Source organism: Sus scrofa, chromosome 13 (assembly GCF_054392235.1).
Source record: "Sus scrofa isolate SSC_HxYL_T2T_F1_AM1 chromosome 13, Sscrofa_HxYL_maternal_Yorkshire_Landrace_v2.0, whole genome shotgun sequence".
Lineage (NCBI taxonomy): Eukaryota > Metazoa > Chordata > Mammalia > Artiodactyla > Suidae > Sus > Sus scrofa.
This window is the reverse complement of record NC_139395.1, coordinates 196114956-196140044: the sequence shown is the minus strand read 5'-3', so window position 1 is coordinate 196140044 and position 25089 is coordinate 196114956. Positions and strand designations below refer to the sequence as shown.

At 33.5% G+C, this 25089-nt stretch overlaps 1 protein-coding gene across 11 annotated transcripts in view; it reads right to left on the bottom strand.

Moving 5' to 3' along the window:
• Window positions 1-4754: 4754 nt before the first annotated feature.
• The window catches only part of USP25 (ubiquitin specific peptidase 25), a 138015-nt gene continuing 117680 nt past the window's right edge, over window positions 4755-25089 (bottom strand). For 10 of the 11 annotated variants that reach the window (XR_014825013.1, XR_014825015.1, XR_014825014.1 and 7 more), the window contains 6 exons: window positions 19949-20127; window positions 18074-18152; window positions 13959-14038; window positions 9657-9780; window positions 5802-5997; window positions 4755-5367 (listed from right to left, as the gene is read on the bottom strand). Coding sequence is in view for 7 of the 11 variants with exons in the window: in XM_021070822.2 (XP_020926481.1) it covers window positions 5195-5367; window positions 5802-5997; window positions 9657-9780; window positions 13959-14038; window positions 18074-18152; window positions 19949-20127 (831 nt within the window). In the remaining 4 variants the exon portion in view is untranslated. Of the gene's footprint in view, window positions 5368-5801; window positions 5998-9656; window positions 9781-13958; window positions 14039-14458; window positions 16830-18046; window positions 18153-19948; window positions 20128-25089 lie in introns of those variants that run through there. The other variant, XM_084991734.1, reaches the window with a different exon arrangement.

Below are 25089 nucleotides of genomic sequence, written 5' to 3'. Positions count from 1 at the left end.
GGTAGGAATAAGAGTAGCCCAAAGAAACTTGTCTCCGGAAAGCAGATTCTGAAAATCAGAAGCCAATAGTGACAAATTATAAAGTGGCTGACAATTAGGGAATACTTAATTTGTGGCAGACATTTTATAAGAATTTTTAAATAGAGAAACCCGTTCAATCTTTTAAGAGAACCATAAAGGTAACTTTTACTATAATCCTATTTTACAGATGAAGAAACTTAGGCACAGAAAAGTTAAGAATTCACTCAAGATCCACACACAATCAGCAGCTGAGCCAGGATCTGGACGCAGGCAGTCTGGCTCTGGAGCCTGCCCTCTTGGCCACTTAGATAAGAGAAAGAAGTCCGGTAAGTCACGGACTGAAAAGCACTTGAGTGCAGCTTTGGCTGGAGCATAGACCAAAATGTATGGCTGAGGGGGCATCAGCAAATTTAACGCCATCTTTTCATGTGACATAGAATAACACAAAAAAGCAAACTTCTCTACCTACCCTACTTTAGCCAGGCTCAATTAGTCCCTGAGGGGAGGGCCACAGGTAATCCTTAGAAAAATTAAAGTTGGAGAAGCCATCTACACAATGTTCTCAAACAGTTCTCTTTAAAAGGTTTGCTTTTGATATACAACCAGGGTTGAGATAATAACCTAGCTCCAAATGATTGAAGAGCTAAGAACCATTTGCTAAAGGCTTTGGGCTAGTACAAAGCAAAAAAGTTGAGCTTTCTAATTCCGCAGAGGAGCAAATATATCCCAAATAACGAATGTACTTTTAACAAGTTCATATTTCTTTTGTTCATTTTTTCCTCATAATATTGGGTTATCAATAATGTCCATCCCTGATCACATGCTGGTTAATAATTAACTGTAAGTTTACAGGTATGGAAGTGAAAAGTTGAAGGGGATCATGTCTAAGCTCCTCAGCTTTCTTGGTAATGTGGCTTGGATTATTCTATTTTACTGGAGCTGGACTGAATAGGAAGTTGAGAATGGTAGTGAAGGTGTGAAATAGCTACTAAGAACTGTGCACGGAATAAATAAGGACATTTGCAATTCTGGTGGGTGTGTCTATGTGCATTCAATTGTGTGTGTAGTTGCCTCAATCATGGATCTTTTACGTTCATGATTAGAATTATAGTACCTATTATTTGATTGTGGAAGTCACCTCTATCAAATGGTTAATTAGAGAAAGAAGGAACTGGAGGTTAGAAAGTACAGGAGTGAGGAGGGGAAAGGATGTGTAAAATATATATATTTTTTTCTTTCTTTTTCTTAAAGCAATGACTCTCTCCCCTCAGCATATATATGCTGCATAACATTATCCAAATGTGGAAGCATATGGCCACAATAATTAACATTAGTGCCTCCAGGACTGGCTGTGAGTAGGGACATAGAGTAGGTAAGAATAAAAACACTAGTGAAACAAACAGATCTGTGGTATATAAAATGTTAAGTTAAATTAATAAAATAAACATATGAACAAGGGCAAGTCATCATGAACTATTCCATTCATTCAGCAAAGATTTGTTCAATGAAAACACACTGAAATGATTATATGAATGAAAATGATAATAAAATGACTAGATGAATGTGATGATGAAATGACTAGATGAATGAAATGATTAGATGAATGTGAGCAATTTCTAACTTGGTTTGTTATAACTTTGATATCATTTTTAGAATTAAGTAAAACAAAGTAAAGCAGATGAAAAAGCAAAATTACAGATATCTGTACAGTGCTTTTGTTTTTGTTTTTTTTGCCTTTTAGGGCCGCACCCACGGCATATGGAGGGTCCCAGGCTAGGGGGCTGAATCGGAGCTGTAGCTGCCGGCCTATGCCACAGCCACAGCCACATCAGAGCTGAGCCGCATCTGAGACCTATACTATAGCTCACAGCAACGCCGGATCCTTAAACCACTGAGCAAGGCCAGGGTTCAAACCTGCATCCTCATGGATGCTGGTCAGATTCGTTAGTTAACTGCTAAGCCATGACAGAAACTCCCTGAACAGTGCTTTTGTAACAATACTTATGCATCTGGAAAGCATGCATATAAATTGGACCATGACATACTGTGGACTGAACTGTCTCCCACCCCCATATTCATTTGTTGAAGCCCTAATCCCCAAAGTGACTGTATTTGGAGGCGGGGCCTTTAAAGAGGTAATTAAGATTAAATGAGGTCATAAGGGTAAGGCCCTAACCCAGTAGGACTGGTGTCTTTCCAGGAAGTGGAAGACACACCAAAGATGCAGAGGTGCACAGAAAAAAGGCCATGTGAGGACGAAGTGAGAAGGCTGTTTTTTGGAAGCCCAAGAGAGAGGCTTTAGGAGAAACTGAACCTGCCAAGGTTTTGATCTTGGACTTCCAACCTCTAGAACTGTGAGAAAACACACGTAATTTTTTTAAGCTTCCCTGGTGTGGTATGTATTACAGCAACCCTAGCAGACTAATACACATACTTAGGATGAAGTTATCATGGACACAACAAACAATATTTAATCTGCTTAACAAAGTGAAGCAAAACTGAAAAAACAAAACAAAACAAAACTAAAAAAACCTGACTATACAAGGGTATTCCTACTCATTCCCCTCAGCATCCTGGGTGGTTGTACTTTAGGGGGAAGACAACAGGCCTCAGAGGACCAAGTCAACAATTCTGAGTGATAAGCAAAGACTGAACTTCTGGAGAATTAGAAATAGGAGACAATCTACCTTAGTCTCAACTAAGCAAAACAATTTTTAGTTCACTTCCTTGACTTCCTTCCTTGTAAAGGAAATACCATTTCCAATAAACAAGGGTTGAAAAGTGAACAGAAATTAAACAGCATCAATTTAAGGTACATAAAATGCTACTGATAGTTGTATTTAGTCCTGGATTCTCAAACTTCATCAGACATCAAAATCTTCTGAAGGACTTGCTGAAACTTCTTCAATGTTAAATTAATAGTTCTGGGTTTGGGGCCCAAGAACTTTCAGTTCTAACATGTCCTCAGATGATGCTGAAGCTCCTAGTCTAGAAACCACATTTTGAGCACTGCTGATTTAGTGTATGTTCATTATTGTATTTTAATGAATCTGAAAAGTATTACAGGCTCTCACAGGCTCACTCGTGGCTACAGGCTCTCACAGGCTGACTTGCGGCTACAGTCTCCTTATATATGATGTTTATAAGAAGTTCCTACAAGTCTTAACTTCTATTTGAATTCTACCCAAAATTATTTCAAAATGTGAGAAGGGAATACTACAGTAATCAAAGTGAGTCATTTGAATCAAAGGATTTCTTCCAAGGACAACAGTTCTATGAGGTTTCAATTTTTAAATTACTAGCCATAAGTTATACTTAAATCAGTAAATAACGTAAGACAATTTCACTGACCTAAATCTTAAGACTAGATTAAAAGCTGATAGAAAAAAGCTGTTTCCACAGGTCTTGAAAAAGGTCACTTCTTTTAATAAGAACTTCAGACTCATAACTAGGAATGAATAAACTGGCTTTTAAGTAGGGTCAATATAAAAATAATACTTACCTGGATGTGCCTTGTAAGAGGAATAGTTTCCATCTGGTATTTATATCAGTTTGTGTCTCAGACATAAACAACTTTACCATTATGGTAGATTATCATAAATTACTGAAGATGCATTACAAATGCTTTAATGATACGCATGCAGTTTCTATACTTTCAATAGGACTTGAAAACCAATACAGAATTCTGATTCTGCTCAGTAGAGCATTTAAAATCTAAATCAAAACACATTCTGATGCATATAAAATACGCAACAGAAACAGAATCAATTCTTTGTCATTAATAATTTAGCAGTACACTGCTGCCTTTGTAAGGGGTATTATATAATCGCTTAATATTTTCTTGTTCCTTCTCCATCCAGGATCTTTTATGAGAGGCACTTATAAGGAACACTAATTTTTGGCAACTCTATATACAAACATACACATAGTATAATGATATATTTTACTACACTAAGAAAGTATCATCTGTAAATAATTTTTTATAAATTCAAAAATAAGTTGTTGGTAACATGATTACCTTTAAAGCACTGAATTTCATTCACAATGTTACTTCATTAAACAGCAGTTCCATCTACAAAATGTTCTACAGCTTTTTCCTTTTTGAAAAGGAGGTAAATAAATGCAGTAAGATAATCATAACTTCTAGTTCAACAATATCAACTTCATTTCACAGCATTGATTAGCAGAGAACATTTTCAATTATAGTAGTATACAATTTACAAAAATAGAATGATTATATAATGAGAAACACTGTCCTCCATTGTGAAGAATATGTGTGTGTACATGTGTGTATGTATGTATATATACACATATACATATTTCTTATAAGATTCACTATTAAATAGCCCTTATTCAAGTACGTTTTTCCTGCTATCTCTTGAAATAATCACCCTGATACATTATTTGTAAATACATAAAAAAGGTTAATCTAAGAAAAGGTTAAATGTTTCAGTGTGGTTGACTTAAACATCAGCCTCTCACTTCGGCTGAAAACCTGATTTAAATTCAAAGCAGGTTTAGATCCCATACTAAGTTCAGTAACTTAGTACAAAAATATAGACATAATATTTAAGTGTCAAATACTCAGTAAATTTTTAACGGGCTAACATTAGAACAAAATTAAAAGTTTGTATCAATCTAATTATCACCCAATCTTAAACAATCCCCAGACAAAATCCACTTATATCACTAAAAAAATACACTAACATACAATATATCTGCTTACAAACACATAGGTAGCCATAAATAAAACTTTATTCTTTAATTTCATTTACAAGCTACCAAATATTATATATTGTACACAGTGCTGAACACTTAAATGGCTATAGTCATGGAGGATCCAGACTGAATGGAAAGCTGTAGATAAAGAATAGATAAAAGCAAAGTAATACTGTAACAGAAAGGTGGCAAAAGCATGGTTTTGCCATAATAAAATCAATCAGATCTGTAGTTATACATTGGTTCTAGTTAAAACAAAGTCTGAGCGCCATGCGATTCTCAGCTTTATTATTTGCAGTCTGGCTAAAGTCTGTATCGTCATTTTGTCTTTTTGCAGTTATTAAAAATAAAAAGTTAAAAACTATAGCAGCAACAAGCAAACCCTGTGACAGGAAGGCAAGGGTTAAGAACGAAAAAAAGTTTATACAGTGTGTTTAGGGAAAGTGTGTGCAGTTTATCTTCCATCAGCAGGAGTTCGACTGAGGGACAACATGATTCGGGTAAATCGCTCACAGAGTTCATGTGTGGAGTACGGAGGTAATTTCGGAGGCTCGTGGAAACCTTTAATCTCCGTAGAACAATCCAGCAGTTTTGGCAGAAAATCTGTCAGCTTCTCTTGGAGGTTTGCTGTGAATACAAACAATTAGATGTAAATAAAGATAGACAAGGAGTGAAATTATCTTAAGGTGATTTATTAATCAGGAGTGGTCATTTTTCATTTTAAAACATGTAAAATTAATATCATTTGGGGGGGAAGAAGTAAAATACAAACGGTAACAGCTTAGTTTGTTAATGAGAAAAAATATAATGTGAATGTAAAAATGTTACAGGTTATGAAAATGATAATAATTAACATCAAAATCTAACTGCATTTTTTTTCGGACTATATCCGTGGCATGTGGAAATTCTCAGGCCAGGGACTGAACCCATGCCACCGCAGCGACCCAAGCTGCTACACTGACAATGTCAGATCCTTAATCTGGTGAGCCACAGGGAATTTCAAATTCTAACTGCTTTTACTTCCAACAACTCAGGTGTCCACCAGCATTGTTTAAACTTACATTCCATTTCTTGCCCAAGATAGGAACACCATCGATTTCTCATATCTTCCACAGCAAGTATATCTTTCTCTTCCATTTCATCCACCAATAACAGGGGCAAAAATGGAACAATAAACTCATTCATGATAATCAGACCATTGTTTACTTCACGATCCTCTCCAGATTCAAACAGTTCTGCAGCTTGTTCATTTAATTTCTTAATGCAATGAGAAAAACAACAGGTTTCCTTTTTAATTAAGAATATCTATAAGTGTTAAGATTGAAGACAATATAATAGGCATATTTGCAAACGATATCAGATCGAGTAGGAATCACGAAAAATACTCAGCCTATTCTAGCAAAAAATGTCTCAGAAAAAAGGTCACACATCTAACAACAGAAACAAACGCAAAAAAGGAGTAGTAAAAATGTTTTTAAAGTTGTCATGTTTTTAAAGTTCATATTCAGCTTCTATCACTTTAATGATCACTATAGGAACTATTTTAAATTTATTTTCCAGAGAAGAATTTTCTCCCAATTATAAAATTTGCACTCAAAGTAATTTTAAAAATAAAGAAATTCATCCTCCACATTAATTTTGAAAAACTATCATCTTTTCTATAAATGTCAGCTGAACAGGGACTGTTATATTTCTTGATACAAACATGTAAAGGCAATCAATTAATTCATTTATTCCTAAAAAAAACTCTTACTGATTATATGCCATGTACTAGAAAGAAACTGTTCTAGATGTGGGGGTACCCAAGTGATTAGTGCAAAAACTTGGAGCTAACAATCCCTTACAAGGATCAGTAAACTTAAGTAAAGAACAAGACAACTTTTTTTAGGCTTTGAGGGCCATATAGTTTCTGCTGCAATGATTTAACTCTGCCATTGCTACACAAAGGCAGCCATGTATGATATATAAATAAATGGGCATGGCTATGTTTCAGTAACACTTTTTTAATTTATAAAAACAAGTGGTAGACTGGAGCACAGGCAAAGTGTGCTGACATCTGAGTAGAAGAAAGAAATCCATGAGATAAATACAGACATAGGAGACAGATAAAAGATACAGGTATAATAAGGTTTATTCTGAAATCTTATGTTTATAGAATGATAAATATAATTTTTAAATAGTCCTCACAGTTTTAAGCTGAATTTCAAATACAAAAATATATAGATATATTTCTGATGTTTATGTCATTCCTGTGCCATTTATCTTGACTCTGTAGGATTACGGTGAAAGTCTAATTCAGCCACTAAGTACTCTTCAGCAAACACAAAGCTTGCTCTTAGCTTCATTTTCATATGAAAAATGGAATACTATTACCTTCCTTACACAGTGGTTAAGAGAATGAAATGAGATAAGCCTTTAAGTATCTAGTGTAATCTATATAACATGCACTTAAAGACATATCATTATTCCAAAAATTGATGTTAAGTACACTAAATCAAAACATAGCCATGTGTTTTGAAGCTCCCATGTGGCGCATACAGGCTGCAACTGTGCCACGGGTTTCACCCCTGGCCTGGGAACCTCCACATGCTGCAGTTGCAGCCAAAAACACAAAAACAGAAGCATGTTTTGTAAACATGTCCTCCAAACAATTTAAACACGATATGTCCAAAGCCAACTTTATCCACCTTCTTAAAAGTCCCCAAAGCCAAAGCTAGTAAGTCAGACAGGTTTAATGCCTCAATTTCATCTTTTAGTTACTGAGTCCAGGCAGGTTTAATGCCTCTACTTCATCTATTAGTTACTGAGTTCTTGCTCTCATTTCCTTTACAATCTTCTACACCCTCTCCTTCATACCCAGTACACTTCTGCCTTAGTTCAGGTTCTTGTCCTCTTTCCTGTCTGTCTCCTCTAGGGTTCTTCATTCTGACTCCTTTCCAGTCAATCTTCTATTATGCTACTGCCAGAGTCATTTTCTAAAAACAAACCTCAACATGCCAAACTCAGTCAAACTTTACATTGGTGCCAGCTCATTAGAATGGCACCTAAGCTTCTTCAAAATCTGACATCAACAAGTACTGTTAGCTTCATCACTTCTACCAAACCCTGCTCCTCATAACTTAGCCACAATGGATTTATCTTTATCTCCTGTTGTATACTTTCCATGCCTTTTCATATGATATCTCTTTTTCTGGAATGTTCTTTTCCCTTCTTTCCGAGCATAAAATTCCTATTTTTCCATCACAATCCAGATCAGTGTTTATCTCAGTCTTCTTCCCAACAATTCTAGGCATATATTATTTTGCACATTTCTCATGATAACACTTATTGGTTTTTTTTTTTAATAGCCACTCCCGTGGCATATAGAGATTTCCAGGCTAGGGGTCAAATCAGAGATATAGCCGCTGGCCTTCACCACAGCCACAGCAACACAGTATCCGAGCCATGTCTGTGGCCTACACCACAGCTCACAGCAATGCTGGATCCTTAACCCACTGAGCAAGACCAGGGATCAAACTTGTGTCCTCATGGATGCTAGTCAGATTCGTTTCCACTGAGCCACGATGGGAACTTTAATAACATTTATTCTGGAATATAAAAATTATCTGTGTGTATCTCTCACCAGACTGAATTCTCTCAGGATAAATAATGGGTCTCACTTATCATTGTGTCCCTCAGAATTTGACACTCAGTAAACACTCAATATGAAAAAACCTGAAAGGAACACTAAAATAATCCTGAGCTTTCATTTAAATTCCTATGTGAAACAACATAGTGTGACTGGTTTACTAACATAGAATGATGAAAGAAACACATTCTACCACTTTTCTAATGTCTCAGAGTAACCATCAAGTTTTGGCTGTATTTATTTTTAAAAATGGCTTTGTCAAAATATATCAATATTCCAACACTGCAATATTTTTTAAATGAAAAACTGCTTTGGTCTATTCAATGCAGAATTTTAATAATTACATAAAACTTTGTACTTTCTTAAGTTGAAATATATATAATTTAGGTGCTCCTTTGGAGGCTGATTTAAAATCCTCTTGAAACAGACCAAATTAAGAATACCATCCTTGGTGGATACAAACTATCAACAATTCAAAAGTTTTAATACACACTCAAATGCAGTAAAATAAGCTGAGTGAAAAAGAATAAGATCACAAGCTTCTAATATTCCCAATCCAATAAATTTGAAGACATATGGCAGACAACAATTAACACATATTATGTAGTTCTACTGAAAGCAAACATTTCAACAGCATTAAGTACTTATAGTTTTTTTTAAAGTATACATAAACCATGTAACCTATATAGTTCAGAAGGCAAATATTCTTGAATACCTTTATATACTTATAGAAAAAAATCTCAATTTAGAAGTTTGCAATCTATAGAGTGATGTTAAAAGTTAAATGAAATCCAATTTAAAAAGTGTATAAAGATGGAATTTGTGATTTTATACATAAAGGTTAGCTGATTCAAGAAACATTAACCAAGTATTACAAATATCTAGTGAGTACACTGGTGCAAAAAAACTGTAAGAAGATTTTTCAAAGTTTGTAACAACAGTAATATTCTAGCACATGGAATAATAGTAATAATTCATCATGGTGCTCAGCCTCTCTTTTCTCATCAAAAAAGGGAATGGCAGAATGATGAAGAAATCAAAATATAAAAATGTAATTACTGCGATCCCATTTTAGGAACATTTCTGGTTTATCACCTGTAAAACTTAAGATCCTTAAAGAAGAAGGAATAAAGAACTGGGTGTATTCTCCAACCTCAAGGGAGTCAACCCAGATTACAGACATCCTCCTGACGCTTCCCCATTAGAATTTATAGTCAGTCACTTATACTTGAGCTTAGAAAACTGCTCAATATAAGACAAAATGAAAGCAAACACACATTCTACTTACGAGCAAACATTCTCTTCTATAATGTGATATCAGTTCTTCATCATGTCCTCTGTGCGGGCCTTTGGACAAGAGTTCTTTGTTATTCTGATAAGCACAGATAAGGAACAGCAAGGAATCTATATAACTTAAAAATTTAAAAAATGTATAGCATTAGAATTTTATCTCTGAAAAAAAAGTCAACTACGATTATACAACACTTTAAGTATACATTTAAATTTTGATCATCCATCCAGAACATTACAATAAAAAAATAGCTGATGATGTACTATATGCCTGAGAGGTTTTTTTTTTTTTTTTTTTTTTTTTTCCTGCAACAGCCACATCTGATACCAGTAATGTCTTAAAAGTAAAACAAACATACAAAACACCACCAGAACAAAAAATAGAGCTAGTAATTAAGAAAAGTCTGGGAGAAAAAGGCCATAATTGATGATTCGGAGTTCCTTCTTGATTCTTCGGTATTTATTTTCATTTATACTCAAAATTAACACTGATGTGAAAATCAACAATCTTTTTTTTAACAACATAATGCAGTTTTTGTTTGAGGGAAGATCAGATTACTTTGTTTCTTTATCACAAACATCATTTGGTCTGGTTCATTCAGTGACTACTTTTTAGTCAGGTTTTGTTTTTGTTTTTGTTTTTTTTCTATGCAAGGGCACAGTTGTAGTCGTTGAGAAAAATGTAACACAGAGGAGAACATTCAAAGCAAATGGTGGAAGGAGAGAGAGTAAAAAATGCTTCTAAATCTGGGAAATCTAGTGGGATCCAAACAAACAAAACACCAAATTAAAGGCATGCAAGGGCCTGCCTTTGTTTTATATTTAATATATTGGTATGTTACGAATATATGTTTATGACCTTCCAACTAGGTTTTAAAAAGGGAAGAGGAGGAAAATGTTTGTGTATTACATTTGTCTCTAAAATGATTATTCTTCTCCTAACATGCCATGGGGGAAAAAAATATATATATACACACACAGCTATATATTTGCATAACTAAATATGAAAGATATTTTAAGCTTTCTCCTATGTGTCAGTTTTTCAATCATAATACATCTTCTCACAGATTCAGAAAAATGCAACATCCTAAAAAGTGAAATACTGTACAGAAACAATATTCTAAAACTCTAAGTTACACTGCAAAAAAAGTGTTACTGTTTACTACTTAATTTCAGGTGCTCAGATACAAGTCAATTCCATGGTTCAAATGTTAAATGTACAACCATGTGGGAATTAATGTACATATTCATGACAAATCAAACTACATGTGAGTGAAACTATTTCATAAAAAGTAAGTTCTCTTTTCTTATGGCCACATCTGAGTCATATGGAAATTCCTGGGCTAAGGGTTGATTTGGAGGGTAGCTTAGGCCTAGACCACAGCCACAGCAAAAAAGGATCCAAGCTGCATCTGCTACCTACACTACAATTTATGGCAACACCAGATTCTTAACCCACTGAGTGAGGCCAGGGTTCAAACCTGAATCCTACCTGAATCCTCATAGAGACAAAGTCAGGTCCTTAACCCCCTGAGCCACAATGTGAACTTCAAAAATAAGTCCTTTAAAACATTTTTTTTGAAAATGGTTTTTCCCAGGAATTTGTTTTTGAGGAAATTTAGGATATGAACTTTTATTTTGAAATACTGTGGGTATAAGCTCAGCTTAAGCTTTTTTTATTGTTTAGAAAGTGATAATAATATTAAATGTTGTTTTACGCCACTAAATTGAGTTAGTTTGCTGGCACATCTACCTTATCTCTTACAGCTATTTAAGCTTCCTATTAAAAGGTCTTCCCCGAATGACATCCATATCTGGCTTTCTAGTCCTGACTCATCTCTCTGAGAATAGCTCTGAAACCATGACCTTGTTCCAATCTTCTAGTTAGGCATACAAAATGTTCCACATTTTATCAACCTTTAAAGTGCCTATAAACATATTTTTAAGTAAATGAGAATAAAATTCAGCAGTATAGTTACCAAATTCTTTTTTAAGATAAAACAAGACCATGTAGCCTGATGGATTCTCTTTCTCTTCAACTTTTACTACTGTAAAATTATGGTTTCTAAAAACATGGTTTTATTTCACTACTCACAGAAGTAATGATGGCCTGTCAATAAATATTCCATTCATAGCTTTCAAGTGTTATATTTCCTTTCTTTTTTTTTTTTTTTTTTTTTTTTGTGAGCCACTCCCGTGGCATATGGAGGTTCCCAGGCTAGGGGTTGAATCGGAGCTGTAGTCACCGGCCTACGCCAGGGCAACAGCAACGCAGGATCCGAGCCGTGTCTGCAACCCATACCACAGCTCACGGCAACGCCAGATCTTTAACCCACTGAGCAAGGCCAGGGATCGAACCCACAACGTCATGGTTCCTAGTCGGATTCGTTAACCACTGCACCACGACAGAATGAAAGTGTTATATTTTCATTAAAAATAAGTCTGATAGAACCTTTTGGCAATGTTTTATATACTGCTAGCTATGGTAACCGCTGTATTTAAAGTGGTAAAATTAACATTTCTTTTTATAATATTCCATAAATATTGTCACCATTACTAATTTCCTAGTTGATCTTTCAAATTTAGTAAACATTTGCTACTCTAATATTCCCTTTATCACAAGAATACATTTAAGAATAAACAAATTATGAAATATAAACATACTTCCACATTATATTTAAAATCCTTTAACAAATGTTAACTCAGAAAAGCTTAGAGAAAATATGCAGCATGAGAATGAGTTTCACCTTTTTAATTCTTATTGAGATTATGAATACATTTTATCCTTTCTGATTTCATTAAATTATACAAGAATACAGAGGTCCCTATTTTAATTTTTCTCTCCCTTAATTAGTTGTGTGACCATAACAAAGTTATTGCATCATTGTGGATCAGTTTTTTTATCAATAAAGTATAAATGCCTTTTAGACGCTCTATTCAATTGTAAAACCATATTAACATTTTTCTCAGAAAACTGAATCTCCAAAATCCAAAAGCATATTTGAATAGTCTTATTAAAGAAATAAAACTTTGACCAAAATATTAATTTATAAAACAGAGCTATTGATCAAAATGGTTTTCCACTTCAGAGACCAAAGTGAATTATCTTATAAATTATATGACTAGGACTTCGATTATTTGTGTCCAAGTATTAACATTATTTTTTACTTTTGTGTGTTAATTTTTAAGATTTTGATAAGTGTAAAAATGATGACACTGTGCAATGTCCAACAGAACTTTCTGCAATAATGGAAGTGGTACATCTGTGCTGGCCAAAAGAGTAGCCACTAGCCACAGGTGGCTAGTGAACATTTGAAATGTGGCTAGTGACTGAGGAACTGAATTTTTAGACTGAAATTTTAAATTAATTTCAATTTAAATTGTCACATGTGGCTCGCAGCTCGCGGCCACCATGCTGGACGGTAATAGCTGACGCTGCCATTTAAAAAAAAAAAATAGCATTATTACCTCAATGCAAGTTTCTTATACTTTACACTATAAAAAAGAAAAGAAAAAAAAAGAAACACCCCTTTTACTTGGCTGCAATATTATGGTATATTTAAAAAAAATAAAATATAGCACTTAAAAATTCACTGGTCAAGTAAATTAAAGTTAAAGCATGTAAATTAAGCAATATGTGGTTAATAAGTAAATGCATATCAGTGAATAATTTATAATGGTCAACAAGTCAATATCCTTTCTTCTCAATAACAATAATTATAATTGAATAAGCAGAGATCCCTTTAAAATCATCTGTAATTGGTAGGAAAAGTAATCTAGAATATTTGTAGTCACAGTATTTAGAAGACAAGTGTTCAGTTTTCTACAGGTATATTTTTTTATAGTACCTGAAGTTCAGAACAAAGAGACAGATTAGAAACACAATCTATAATCTGAAGTCAAGATTAAACTCAGAAAGAATAGGAAAAAGTCTAATGACTAGAAGGCGGAGGCTGGAGAATGAATCAAAGGATTCCATTTGCTGGACTACCAGTATCTTGGTCCCCAGCAAACTTCTAGGCTTCAATCTAATTCTAACTGCAGTGTTTGAGTTGATAAAAATAATGACAATAATGCCAACTTTACAGGTTTAATTTAAAATGGAAATATACTGTACGTGGGGTACACAGGCACTCTGTATTAACTTTGCAATTTCTCTGTAAATCTAAGACTTTTAAAATAAAAAGTTTAGTGAAAATACATATTGCAAATAAACCCTTTCTATAGATGAGATCACATCTGAATAGAATTTAGTACAAATATTAGGCTTTCCTTTTCATGCGTGTCCATTGTGCCTTACCTTTCTCTTTGAAAATTTTCCAGCCCAATTATGAGATACATGGTTGTTTCCCTAAATTTCCTATAATCCTGATGCCACTCCTGTAGGTGAAAGAAAATATTGTAAGATATAAAACTACAATGAAAACTGCTTATAAATACATTGTTCTGACAACTATTTAAAATAGAAGCAAAGAGTTTGAAATTAAAGATTAAACTAGATCAGATCAAGACTTTAACTTTGGACATACAAAACTACTTATAAGTATAGTAACAAACATAAAAAGTACTAGACATTGATAAGAAATTAAATAAATGGTTTCATTTGAAGATAACAGAAATACAAAGGCAGGATAATCAGAGTTTTCTCTCAAAAATTCTTCAATGTGAAAGTTTATTGTTAAGATAGTATTATAGATCACTGGGGTACAAAATATCTTTTTAAGTTAAGTATTTTAATTTTTTTCCGGCTATCTACCCAGGAGTAGAACTGCTGAATTATATAGTAGTTCTATTTTCATATTTTTGAGAAATTTCCATACTTTATCAGTGGAAGAGGGAAAGGCAAAGGGGCACAATAGGGGTACAAGATTAGCAAATATAACCTACTAGGTTTAAAGTAGGCAATAAGGATATACTGTATAGCACAGGGAATTATATTCACTATCTTATAATAACTGTTAATGAAGTATATAATGTGTAAACACACTGAATCACTATGCTGTACACCTGAAACTAACATATTGTAAAGCAACAATATTTCAAATTAAAAAATATTATTATAGATCTATATCCCACTGAAGGTGGAAGGTAAATGAAGCTAATTACTCTAAGATGAAGCAAAGCTTGAAGACTGTTATTTGAAGTAGAATTTTAAGGAACTGTAAGAAAAATAAACATGTAATATCATAATAAACTTATTTAATCCTTTAATTTTTCCATTTTTGTACTGCATTCTAAATGTGCATTTTACATTTCATAGCCCCTCTCTCCAAATGGATGCATTTCACAGCTCCCCTAAAAACCTCCTACAAATACTGGGTGTGTAATACGACTACAATTCAAAATTGACAACCTATAACTCTAGGAAGCAATTAAAAATAAGGATTTTTTCCTTAACTTTCTTAATAAAAACCAAATCAGGGAAAACCATAAAATTCAAAACAGGACTAACCTAAAAGACACAGTGGTGATAAAAGTGTGAAAGCTTTTTAAATACATTAGTATAAGCAAATGAAAGAAAGAAACATATAGACCAGTTATTGGCCAACTATATTCTCCTTGAATATAAATCATTTTAATTTTTAATTTTAAAAGGCATAATTTTCTTACCTTTAGATCTTAATAACAAAATTGGTCTTGCAAATATAAAGTTAGCTTTCCTGACGAAAGTATTTAAATTGCCAATCTATAGTCACTAGAATTGCCTTAGAAGTTGTAAGTAAATTTTCATTTTAAAAGGCTGGATAGTCAATGTTTTAGAGGCTTTGGAGGCTATGTAGTCTTTGTTTAGTTACTCAACTCTGTAGTTGCACTGTGAAAGCACTATGTAAACAGATGCTTGTATTCCAATAAATCTTTATTTATAAAAGCAGGTGGTGAGCTAGATTTGATCTGCAGGCCAATGTTCCCTGATGTGTGACTTGGAGCAAGACAAAGATATCTGGGATATACAGAATCCAAACACCTGTGCTGAAAAAACACCTATACAATTTAATGGCTCTGCGGTTAGAAAAAAATATGAGAAGTTTTTAGAATAAAAATGTGATGAGTCTAGTCTGAGGAAGCAAACTTGTCAAGCGACTATAGAATCAAATCACCATCGAAAATCAGGTCCCACGTAACCTGAATTTTGGAAAACGTAGAGTTAGCAATCAATTTGCTTGCTTTCTCTGGCATGTATTGTGTGTCCATTTATTTGTGGCTATGTTCCTAGATTTTCTATTCTGTTTTAATCAGTTACCTATTCTTATGCTAATATTAGTAAAGCATAAAGGTTAAGATACTGTATCTTTTTATTTATTTATTTTGTTTTCTCTTTATGGCTGCACCTCTGGCAGGTGGAAGTTCCCAGGCCAAGGGTTGAATCAGAGCCACAGCTGCTAGACACAACACTGGATCTGAGGTGCATCTGGGACCTAAGCCATAGCCTGCAGCAATGCTGGATCCTTAACCCACTCAGCCAGGCCACGGATCAGACCTGCATCCTCACAGAGACAATGTTGGGTCCTTGACCCGATGAGACAACAGGAACTCAAGACAGTATGTCTTGATTTCAAGTGGGGAAAAAAACAAAACAAAAGAAAAAAACCTTCCTACCTGTTCTTCCTCAAGAATGTTATGGCTAGAGTGTGCTCTCCAGTTCCATAAAATTTTTGACTCAGCTTATCAAGCTGCATACAACAACTTGCTAGAAATTTAAGAGAAACTGCACTGCACCAACAAATGAACTGACATCTTCACAATACTCAGTTTTACAAACATGATACATATATCCATTTATTTAGGTCTTCTGGAATGTCTCCTAAAGTCATGCACATTTTTTGTTAAATTTACTTCTAGGTACTCCATAGTTTTTGACACTATTGAAAATGGTGACATTCTTCAAAATTTCTATTTGATTATTTGTTACTGGCATAAGGAATAAAACTGGCATTTGACATAGATTTACATGTCACAAAGCTCTTATTATCTTTATCTCAGATAAACCTATCTGTAGATTTTGTTTGTATTTTCTAGGTATACAATCTGCAAGTAATGCTAAGTTTGTTTCTTCTTTTCCAATCATTTACTTTTTTTAGGGCCACGCATGTAGCATACGTAAGTTCCCAGGCTAGGGGTTGAATCAGAGCTGCAGCTGCTGTTCTATGTCACAGCCACAGCAATGCAGGATCTAAGCCACTTCTGTGACCTACAACACAGCTCATCGCAATGCCAGATCCTTAACCCACTGAGCAGGGCCAGGGATTGAACCCACATCCTCATGGATACTAGTTGGGTTCATTACCACTGAACAACAACGAGAACTCCCAATCATTTACTTTTTGCTTTATTTTTGTTGCCTTACTCCCCTGCTTGAACTTCCAGTACAATTCTGAATAAAGGTGGTGATGGCAGACACACCTGTCTTTTTCCTGGTCACAAAAGGAAAGCTTTCAGTATTCATATTTCTGTATGATATTTGTTGTAGTTTTGTTTATTTTTGTTTTTCAGGACACTTTTTAGCAGATTAAATTAGTTATCTTGTATTCCAGGTTAGTGAGTGTTTTGATGATAAAAAAAGAGTGTTTTCTATATCTATCTGTTAATGTGAATTACACTAATTGTTTAAGGGAATCTAAAGTAATTAAGTTTATAAATGAGACCAAACATTAAGCAAAGACACTCATGTAAATTAGTTAAAATTTATGAGATTTACACATTTTTAAAAACATAATAAAGTCAAATTTAAAAAGTTTAAAAAAATACCAGGTGCCTGAATTGGTAACTAAAACAACCATTCATTTTAAAACCAAAGTTACACAAAGACAATTTTGTGCACGAAAATTACCACAAGCTGTGCTCATGTGTGTGCCCCCTCACACACACAGCACATCCAATAATGATGAATATACATGGCATACAATGATTAAAACAAATTTCTAACTTTTCCCCAATGCAAAGAAAAAATACAGCATAGCTTGAGTGCATTTAAGAATGTACGTTCTGGGAATTCCTGTCGTGGCGCAGTGGTTAACAAATCCAACTAGGAACCATGAGGTTTCGGGTTCGGTCCCTGCCCTTCCTCAGTGGGTTAACGATCCGGTGTTGCCGTGAGCTGTGGTGTAGGTTGCAGATGTGGCTTGGATCCCGCATTGCTGTGGCTCTGGCGTAGGCCAGCGGCTACAGCTCCGATTCGACCCCTAGCTTGGGAACCTCCATATGCCGTGGGAGCGGCCCAAAGAATTAGCAAAAAGATAAAACAAACAAACAAACAAACAAACAAAGAATGTACGTTCTGTTAACCAAGTTGTTAACATTAAGCTATGGAAACTTTAGGCAGGTTACTGCATCCCTCTACGCCACATTTTCTCACATACTTAGCTGTGCTGAAATGAAAGACTAGTGAACTAAAGAATTCCTCAAAAGGTACATTACCTCATATTCCTCCAAGTTTACTTCTTCAGGTTTTATCATTTCAATTTTGGCTTGAGCAACTTTCATTATGTTGTGACACCTTCAAATAAAAGAAATGTATTCCTAAATCAAAAGCAAAATCCATAAAACCTAATAAATCTGTGTTACCAAAACCAAGCTACCCAACACACATGAAAATAAAATCCACCGTCACTGAGAAACAGTTTTTTGAGGAAACAACTTCCAAATAATTTAAGTGAAAAATGTGCTTTTTGAACAATGTTGAATAGTTACAAAGTATATAAAGAAGAATCAATAATTCTAGTTCACAAGTACCATGTTATATTTTTCATGTGGCTTTCAAATTATATTCTATTAATAAAAATGGAATACATAAAAAATGAAAATTTTGTATAATGTGTATATATATCAAGAAAGCTCAAGAGACACAAAGTCTTATTTCCCCTCAAATGGTATTATTCATAAAATAGTAAAAAAGAATCCAAAACCTGTCTATCATTTCAGGTAGGAATGAAATCATTCCACTAAATTTTATGATCAGAATCACTGCTAAAGAAATCTCCCCAAAATGTATTTAGTTACCAGACATCTTAATCTGTACTTTTAAGCACAAGAGAAATTTTATCAAATCAAACTGACTACTTGTAGTCACCAGAGCAAGTAGCAGCAAAGGACTGAAGTCACTATGAGTACTCTATAAATATCTTGCCCAAATTCAACAGTAAATATTCATTAGAACATAGTACATCAACAGCCCAGAAAATCAGGGTCATAATCAGTCATATTTCTGAGCTCCTCAGTCATTTGTAACAAAAAGGGGTGCCAGTACTATTACTGGTAAAAGTAGTAATAGCCAACACTCACTGACCATTTACTGTCTACTGGGTATTGTTAAAAACCACCTATGTACTATTTCACTTAGTTATAAACTTCACATCACACATATGGTAAGACAGAAATTAATTCTAGATGCTTAGTTTTTCCTCATATTCTCCTCTATTTTTAATTCAGTATTTTTGAGACATTCATGAAAGGATAAGCATTTATTTTAGAATCAAAAGTCATATACAATGAATTCCGAGATGGTATAAATGTTTCTATATTCTAAAATAACTTTCCAATACTTTGGATCTTTACCTCAGGCCTAAAATTTTTTAAATAATATTCATTCTAATTATATTAAATTTTAATTTTAACACTAGTAAACAGCTTTATAGGAGGCTCTAAGAGAAAACATCTTTTGGTAAACCGAAATTAACCATTCTAAACTTTCTCTTTACATCAGAAAATGTTCAATTATTTTATTTGTACATATGATTACTTTTTTCCCATGATTCTCAAACAACGGTGATTTTTGCTCCCTCAAGGGATATGTGGTAGTATCTGGAGATATGCTGGGTTGTTACCACTTGCGGGGTACTATTGGCATTGGGTGGGTAAAGAGCAGGAGCACGGCTAAATATCCTACAAGTTATAGGACAGTCCCCTCAAAAACAAAGCATTATTTGGCCCAAAGTACCCACAGTGTAGAGGCTGAGAAATTCTCTATTTCCCTAAAATATAAAGTCCCAAGAGGGCAGTGACTACATTATGTTCTTCTGTGTATCTTTATGTTGCTTAACTCAGTACCGTGGTTCACAATGAAAATGTACTGAAATGAAGTTATTTTTAGATCAAACATTTAAAGGTCATGATTATAAATCCCATATAAATTACAAAGCCACTGTTCAAATTAAGTGAAGTCAAGTTTTGTGCTGTATTTATTGAAATATGTCTGTGTATGTCTAAAGTAAGCATTCAAAAATTGCGTTAGACGCTATAAAAGACAAGGACAATTTGAGCATACGAATAAGATACTTGACATTTTCAAATTACCTTTCATCGAAACTCAAATTTCTATCTGCAAATTGTTCTAGCAATGTTTTCTCAATGATTTTCTTTGGTGCCTGATTCTGGATAAAGTAGACCACTACATGATGCAAACGATAGTCTGTTTCTGGTGGGGTGTCTTCTTGAGCCAATTTAACCAACCTTGAATATTCCAACTTAATTGCCTAGAAAATACAACAAAATGCCAATTTTGGTTAATTATATTAAAATTCTTCAATTATAACTTAATTACCCTTACATTCAAATATGCTTTTTTCCTTTTAAAGTATTACAAACAAGGTAGTAGTACATCTAAGAATATTGTCCCATGTTCCACAGTTTAAATACATCTAAGCTTAATATATAATTTTGTAAAACTTATCAATCAGAGCCTGGTCAAAATCTATTTTGATGCATTATAAGACTGGGATACTAGGTTTATCTCCTATCCTATGTTTTCTAATATCAGTTTGATGTATACCTCTAATACCTCAAATTCTAGGATTAAAATACAGTTCCCTAGAATACCCATTATCAGAAAGAAAATGGCTGGCTCTTGAATGCATAATATCACCACAATTAACTTTTAGCTGTAGAGCTCACAAATAGATGAAAAAGTAAGTCTTTAAAATTTACCATAAGTTTTGATTATATCAAAAATGTTTGAACCGTATCAGTGTAATCATTAATAATGAAAATTATCACTATTACTACCTTAATGCTTGAATTTACTTTTTCTTTACAAATAGAAACACCTCAGAACTCACAACCAGTATTATAATGGGAAATAATAAATACTAATGCATGTTTCTGCACATAAGCAAATTGAAAAACATTAGCTCATGTAGGAACTATAAATGTTTGCTCATATAGTGTATATTCCAAATACTGTTGTGTGTAAGAAGTCCAGGTAATTAAAGATAATATTTTAAAAATATTGACTTACATGAGACACATCTAAATTCTAGCTCTATTACCCAGAAAACATTTGAGGTAATGTGCAAAATATACTACAAAAAGACAATTCTATGGGAGAGAATTTTGTTTTGTTTTGTTTTTGTTTTTTTGTTTTTAGCTATACCCATAGCATGTAGAAGTTCCCGGGCCAGGGAACGAACCTATGCCATGTCAGTGACCTGAGTGTGCAGTGACAATGCCAGGTCCTTAACCCACTGCATACAAGGGAATTCCCACCTTTTTTCTTTTTTTTTTGAATGAATGCTTCTTAAGCAATTCTTGGCCATCCAGGTACTACTATCTAGGTAGTTGTATTTTATAGAAGTGAGAAATAAACTGAAAAACATTAAATGAAACATTCTAGTTGTATATTCTCATACTTCATTAAAGGGAGATGCTGGTGACATAGTGGTTACAGTTTCCGTGTTGTCAGTGCTGTGGCTCAGGTTCAATCATCGGCCCAGGAACTTCTGCATGCTGTGTGGTGCAGCCAAAAAAGGGCGGGGCTGCTATGAGTCCTATATAGCTTAGCATTATAAATAGGACAATCATTTCAATTTTATTTGGGACATCAGGTCAGTCTAAAGTCTTACTGCTGTGGTTTAAAATAGCCATGAAAATTAACTATATTTTGTCATGTAAGACTATCATGGCTCACTTTACTTCATTATTTGCCTATTAACTCTTTAAAAGTTCTCATTTACCAATTTGAAAAAAGGCGCATGGTCATTTAATAATTGAACTATACTGAATTTGAGAATATAGTCCCATAACTTTCTTCCTTATTATGGCTCTTAGACAATGACTGCTATAAACTATTAGAAGGTTTTTTAATATTTAAATATCTGACATCATGCTTTTGGCCAAAATTCGAATGACCAAAATAAAATAAATTTATCTCTTAATATTACAGGTTTAGACCGAAGAAACTGTAACACTAAATGGTTATCCGTTCTCCCATCTGCATTCAAAATGGAGGCTGCATTTTATTTTTTTTAATAAAAGCAGGTAGATTTCTACTAGAGAGCTGAAACAAACATCCTCTTTTACTCTAAGATTATGCTTAATTTCTTGATTTTGCTCTCTGTTAAGATTTTCCTAGTTTTAATGAGTAAATGCCAAAGTCACAATCTACAGGTATTTTACTAAACCAGTAGAGGTAGAAAGGCGCTTCTAAATTTCTAGGAGCAATGTTTTAAACACAAAACACCACATTTTATCAGCATAAATTACCAGCTATTTCTTTTTTTTTTTATGAACTTCCTTCTTAAGTTTTCTTGACTTTTAAAATATACTGCAACCAGACATATATTTATTCCAACTGTGTTCCATGCTGATATATTTAGGACTGCTCTACACAATCATTAAACTTTCACACGGTCCCATGAATGAGACCCCATGTTACCTATTTGGTCTTATTTTCTGTTATCTTTCACATAGGCAGCCTCAGCTCCCCACAGACGCGTGTCTTTGTTTCTTTAAGTTCCTACATGCATGGCATCCTTGATCACTCACCATCTAGCCACACAGGACCCATTCAATGAGACTAGTCGAAGTCTCTCTCTTTTGAAATGTTATTCCAAATGACTTCTACTTAAACTTTTTTCTACTTTGCTAAATCATATAATAAAAATAGTCTATATTTGTAACTTCTTATAGACCATTTTGATTTAAGTATCTGTATATATTAGAAAACATCAAATATATAAACATGCAGTATATTCTGGAGGCAGTAAGATCTGGGGGAAAATCAGCTAAAGTGAAATTTAGAAAGCTAGATACATCATTTTATTTTCAAAATTGTTTATTTTAAAAACTGATAGTATACTAAGAGATGAAGAAAATCTACTTCAACTTCCAGAGGATCAGAATCATACAGGCTATATTCATACAGGCTATATAATTAAAAATAAAGATAATTCCCAAACTAAACACTTAGACTTTAAAAATACTGTCCTAAATTATTCTTGAAACAAAGGAATAAAGATCATATTAATATTGGGAATAGGAGATATCAAAATTTAAAGGACACAGCCAGACTGGTAGTCAAAGGAAAATTCCAACTTAGGTACACAGAATAAAATTTTAATAAGCTACAAAAAGAAAACAAATCAAAGTAAAGTAGAATAAAATAACATGGCAAGTGGACACAGACCACCAAAAGCTTTTCTTTCTAAAGAGCTCAATGGAAGACCAAAAATTGGGAGAACAGAACACCAGAAATAAGGTGATAAAACCAAAAATACAGGAAAAAGTTTTAAAATTTATGGAAGAATAATGCATATAACTTTAGGCCAATAAACTATAACATCTTTATTAAATGGATGATTATCCAGGAAGATAAAAGTTACCAGAATTACTTTAAGAGGATGAAAAAGTGAACAGATCCAGCAGAACTACAGATAACTGAAAAGATTTGTACCCAATAAAGGAATTAGGCCCATTTTGTTTTAAGGCTGTGCTGTTATGTAAATCTTCAAAGACCAGATGATTTCTATGCTATCTAAACTGCTCCAGAGCCTGAAAAAGGTGAAAAGCCTCCTTAATGATTACATAAAACTAATATAATCTGAATATCAAAAATTGACAAATATCAGAAAGAGCATATGTCAATTTTGTCTATGAATGTAGATGCCAAGACCCATACCCATTTTTAATAAATTACCTTGTGTACATAAAGAATACACAGGAACAGATATTGTTTATAGTGATTTAAAAAAGAGAGATAAATGCTAAAACCTTCACTTTCCAAGGATTAAGGAGAAATCTACTCAGCATCTCAAATAGATGCATTAAAAAATACCTAAATTCTAACACTTATAAGTTTAAAAGAAAACTTAACTGTAAATTTAAGAAAGTGTTTAAAAATTTATGAAGTCTATAAAAAAATCAGTACTATACAACCTAATTAAAAATAAAACACTAGAAACATTCGCATTAAACTCAGGAACTAAACAAAGGCATTTACTACTATTTTTTTTTTAATATTTAACTATTTCTGAAATGTCTGGGCAACATAATAAAGCCAAAAATGAAATAAGTATAATGAAAATTTATCCCAAGATAATTGTTGGGAGTCAGTTAACTGAAATAACCAAGAGAATCAACTGAAACATTATTAGAATACATAAAAGGTTCAATAATGTAATTGGAGGAGTTTCCATGCAGCACAATGGTGCTGTCATTGGTGGTGGCCTGGGTCGCTGCTGTAGCATGGGTTCAATCCCAGGCCTGGGGTTTTCCACATGTTGTGGGTGGGCCACCTCCTCATTCTCCCCAAAATAAGGTAGCCGGATACAATGTAAATACATAAAATTAATTTTTCCCACTACCTATCCCACTAATAATTTGGCTTTTTAAAAGTGAAAATAAGTAACTTGATTCATAGAAACAAATAATTTTTAAATAACCAAAGACTAAATTTAAAAAGAAAGTATAAGACTACTATGAAGTAAAATTATAAAGCCATACTACAGGACATAACAGAGGAGCAAGAAAGTGAAGAGGCGTACCATGTTCCTTCTGAGAAGACTTAAAATACTAAAAAATATAATTATGCACTTCACTGTAATGTAATATATAATATAATGCAAATACAATCACATTCTGAATGGATTTGGGGAGGCAGGTAGCAACTGGTTCTAAAACTTACTAAAAATGAAAAAATGGAACTTGCTAACTTTCCATTTATAAATGAAAAAAATGAAAAGGCGTTTCTCCTACAAAATATCAAAATACATTACAAAGGTCCATTTGCAATGGGCCATTTGTAATAAAAAGGTGTAATGTTCAAAACCAGAAATTGATCAAGGAACAGACAGACCCAAAGAGACTCTTATAAATGGGATTCAATATATATAAAGACAGTATTTTAAGTCAGTGTACAAAGACTGCATTAGTCAAAATGTTGTTAGTATTATATGTTTGGACTATTTGAATACTTCTCTATTTGGAGAAAACCAAAATCCTATATTCAGAAATTTAAAAAAATTATGTACTACAATTAAAGAGCTACATAATTTTGCAAGTGATCATAAAGCCTCAAATCCACAAAGTACTGCTATATAAGATTAAAAACATTTTGTATGGTTAAGACACCAAAAACAAATTTAAATATAAATGCAAACCACAAAATAGAATTTGCAAATTATAGATCAATCAAATTTCTTATCAGAGAGGTCCCCTTTTGG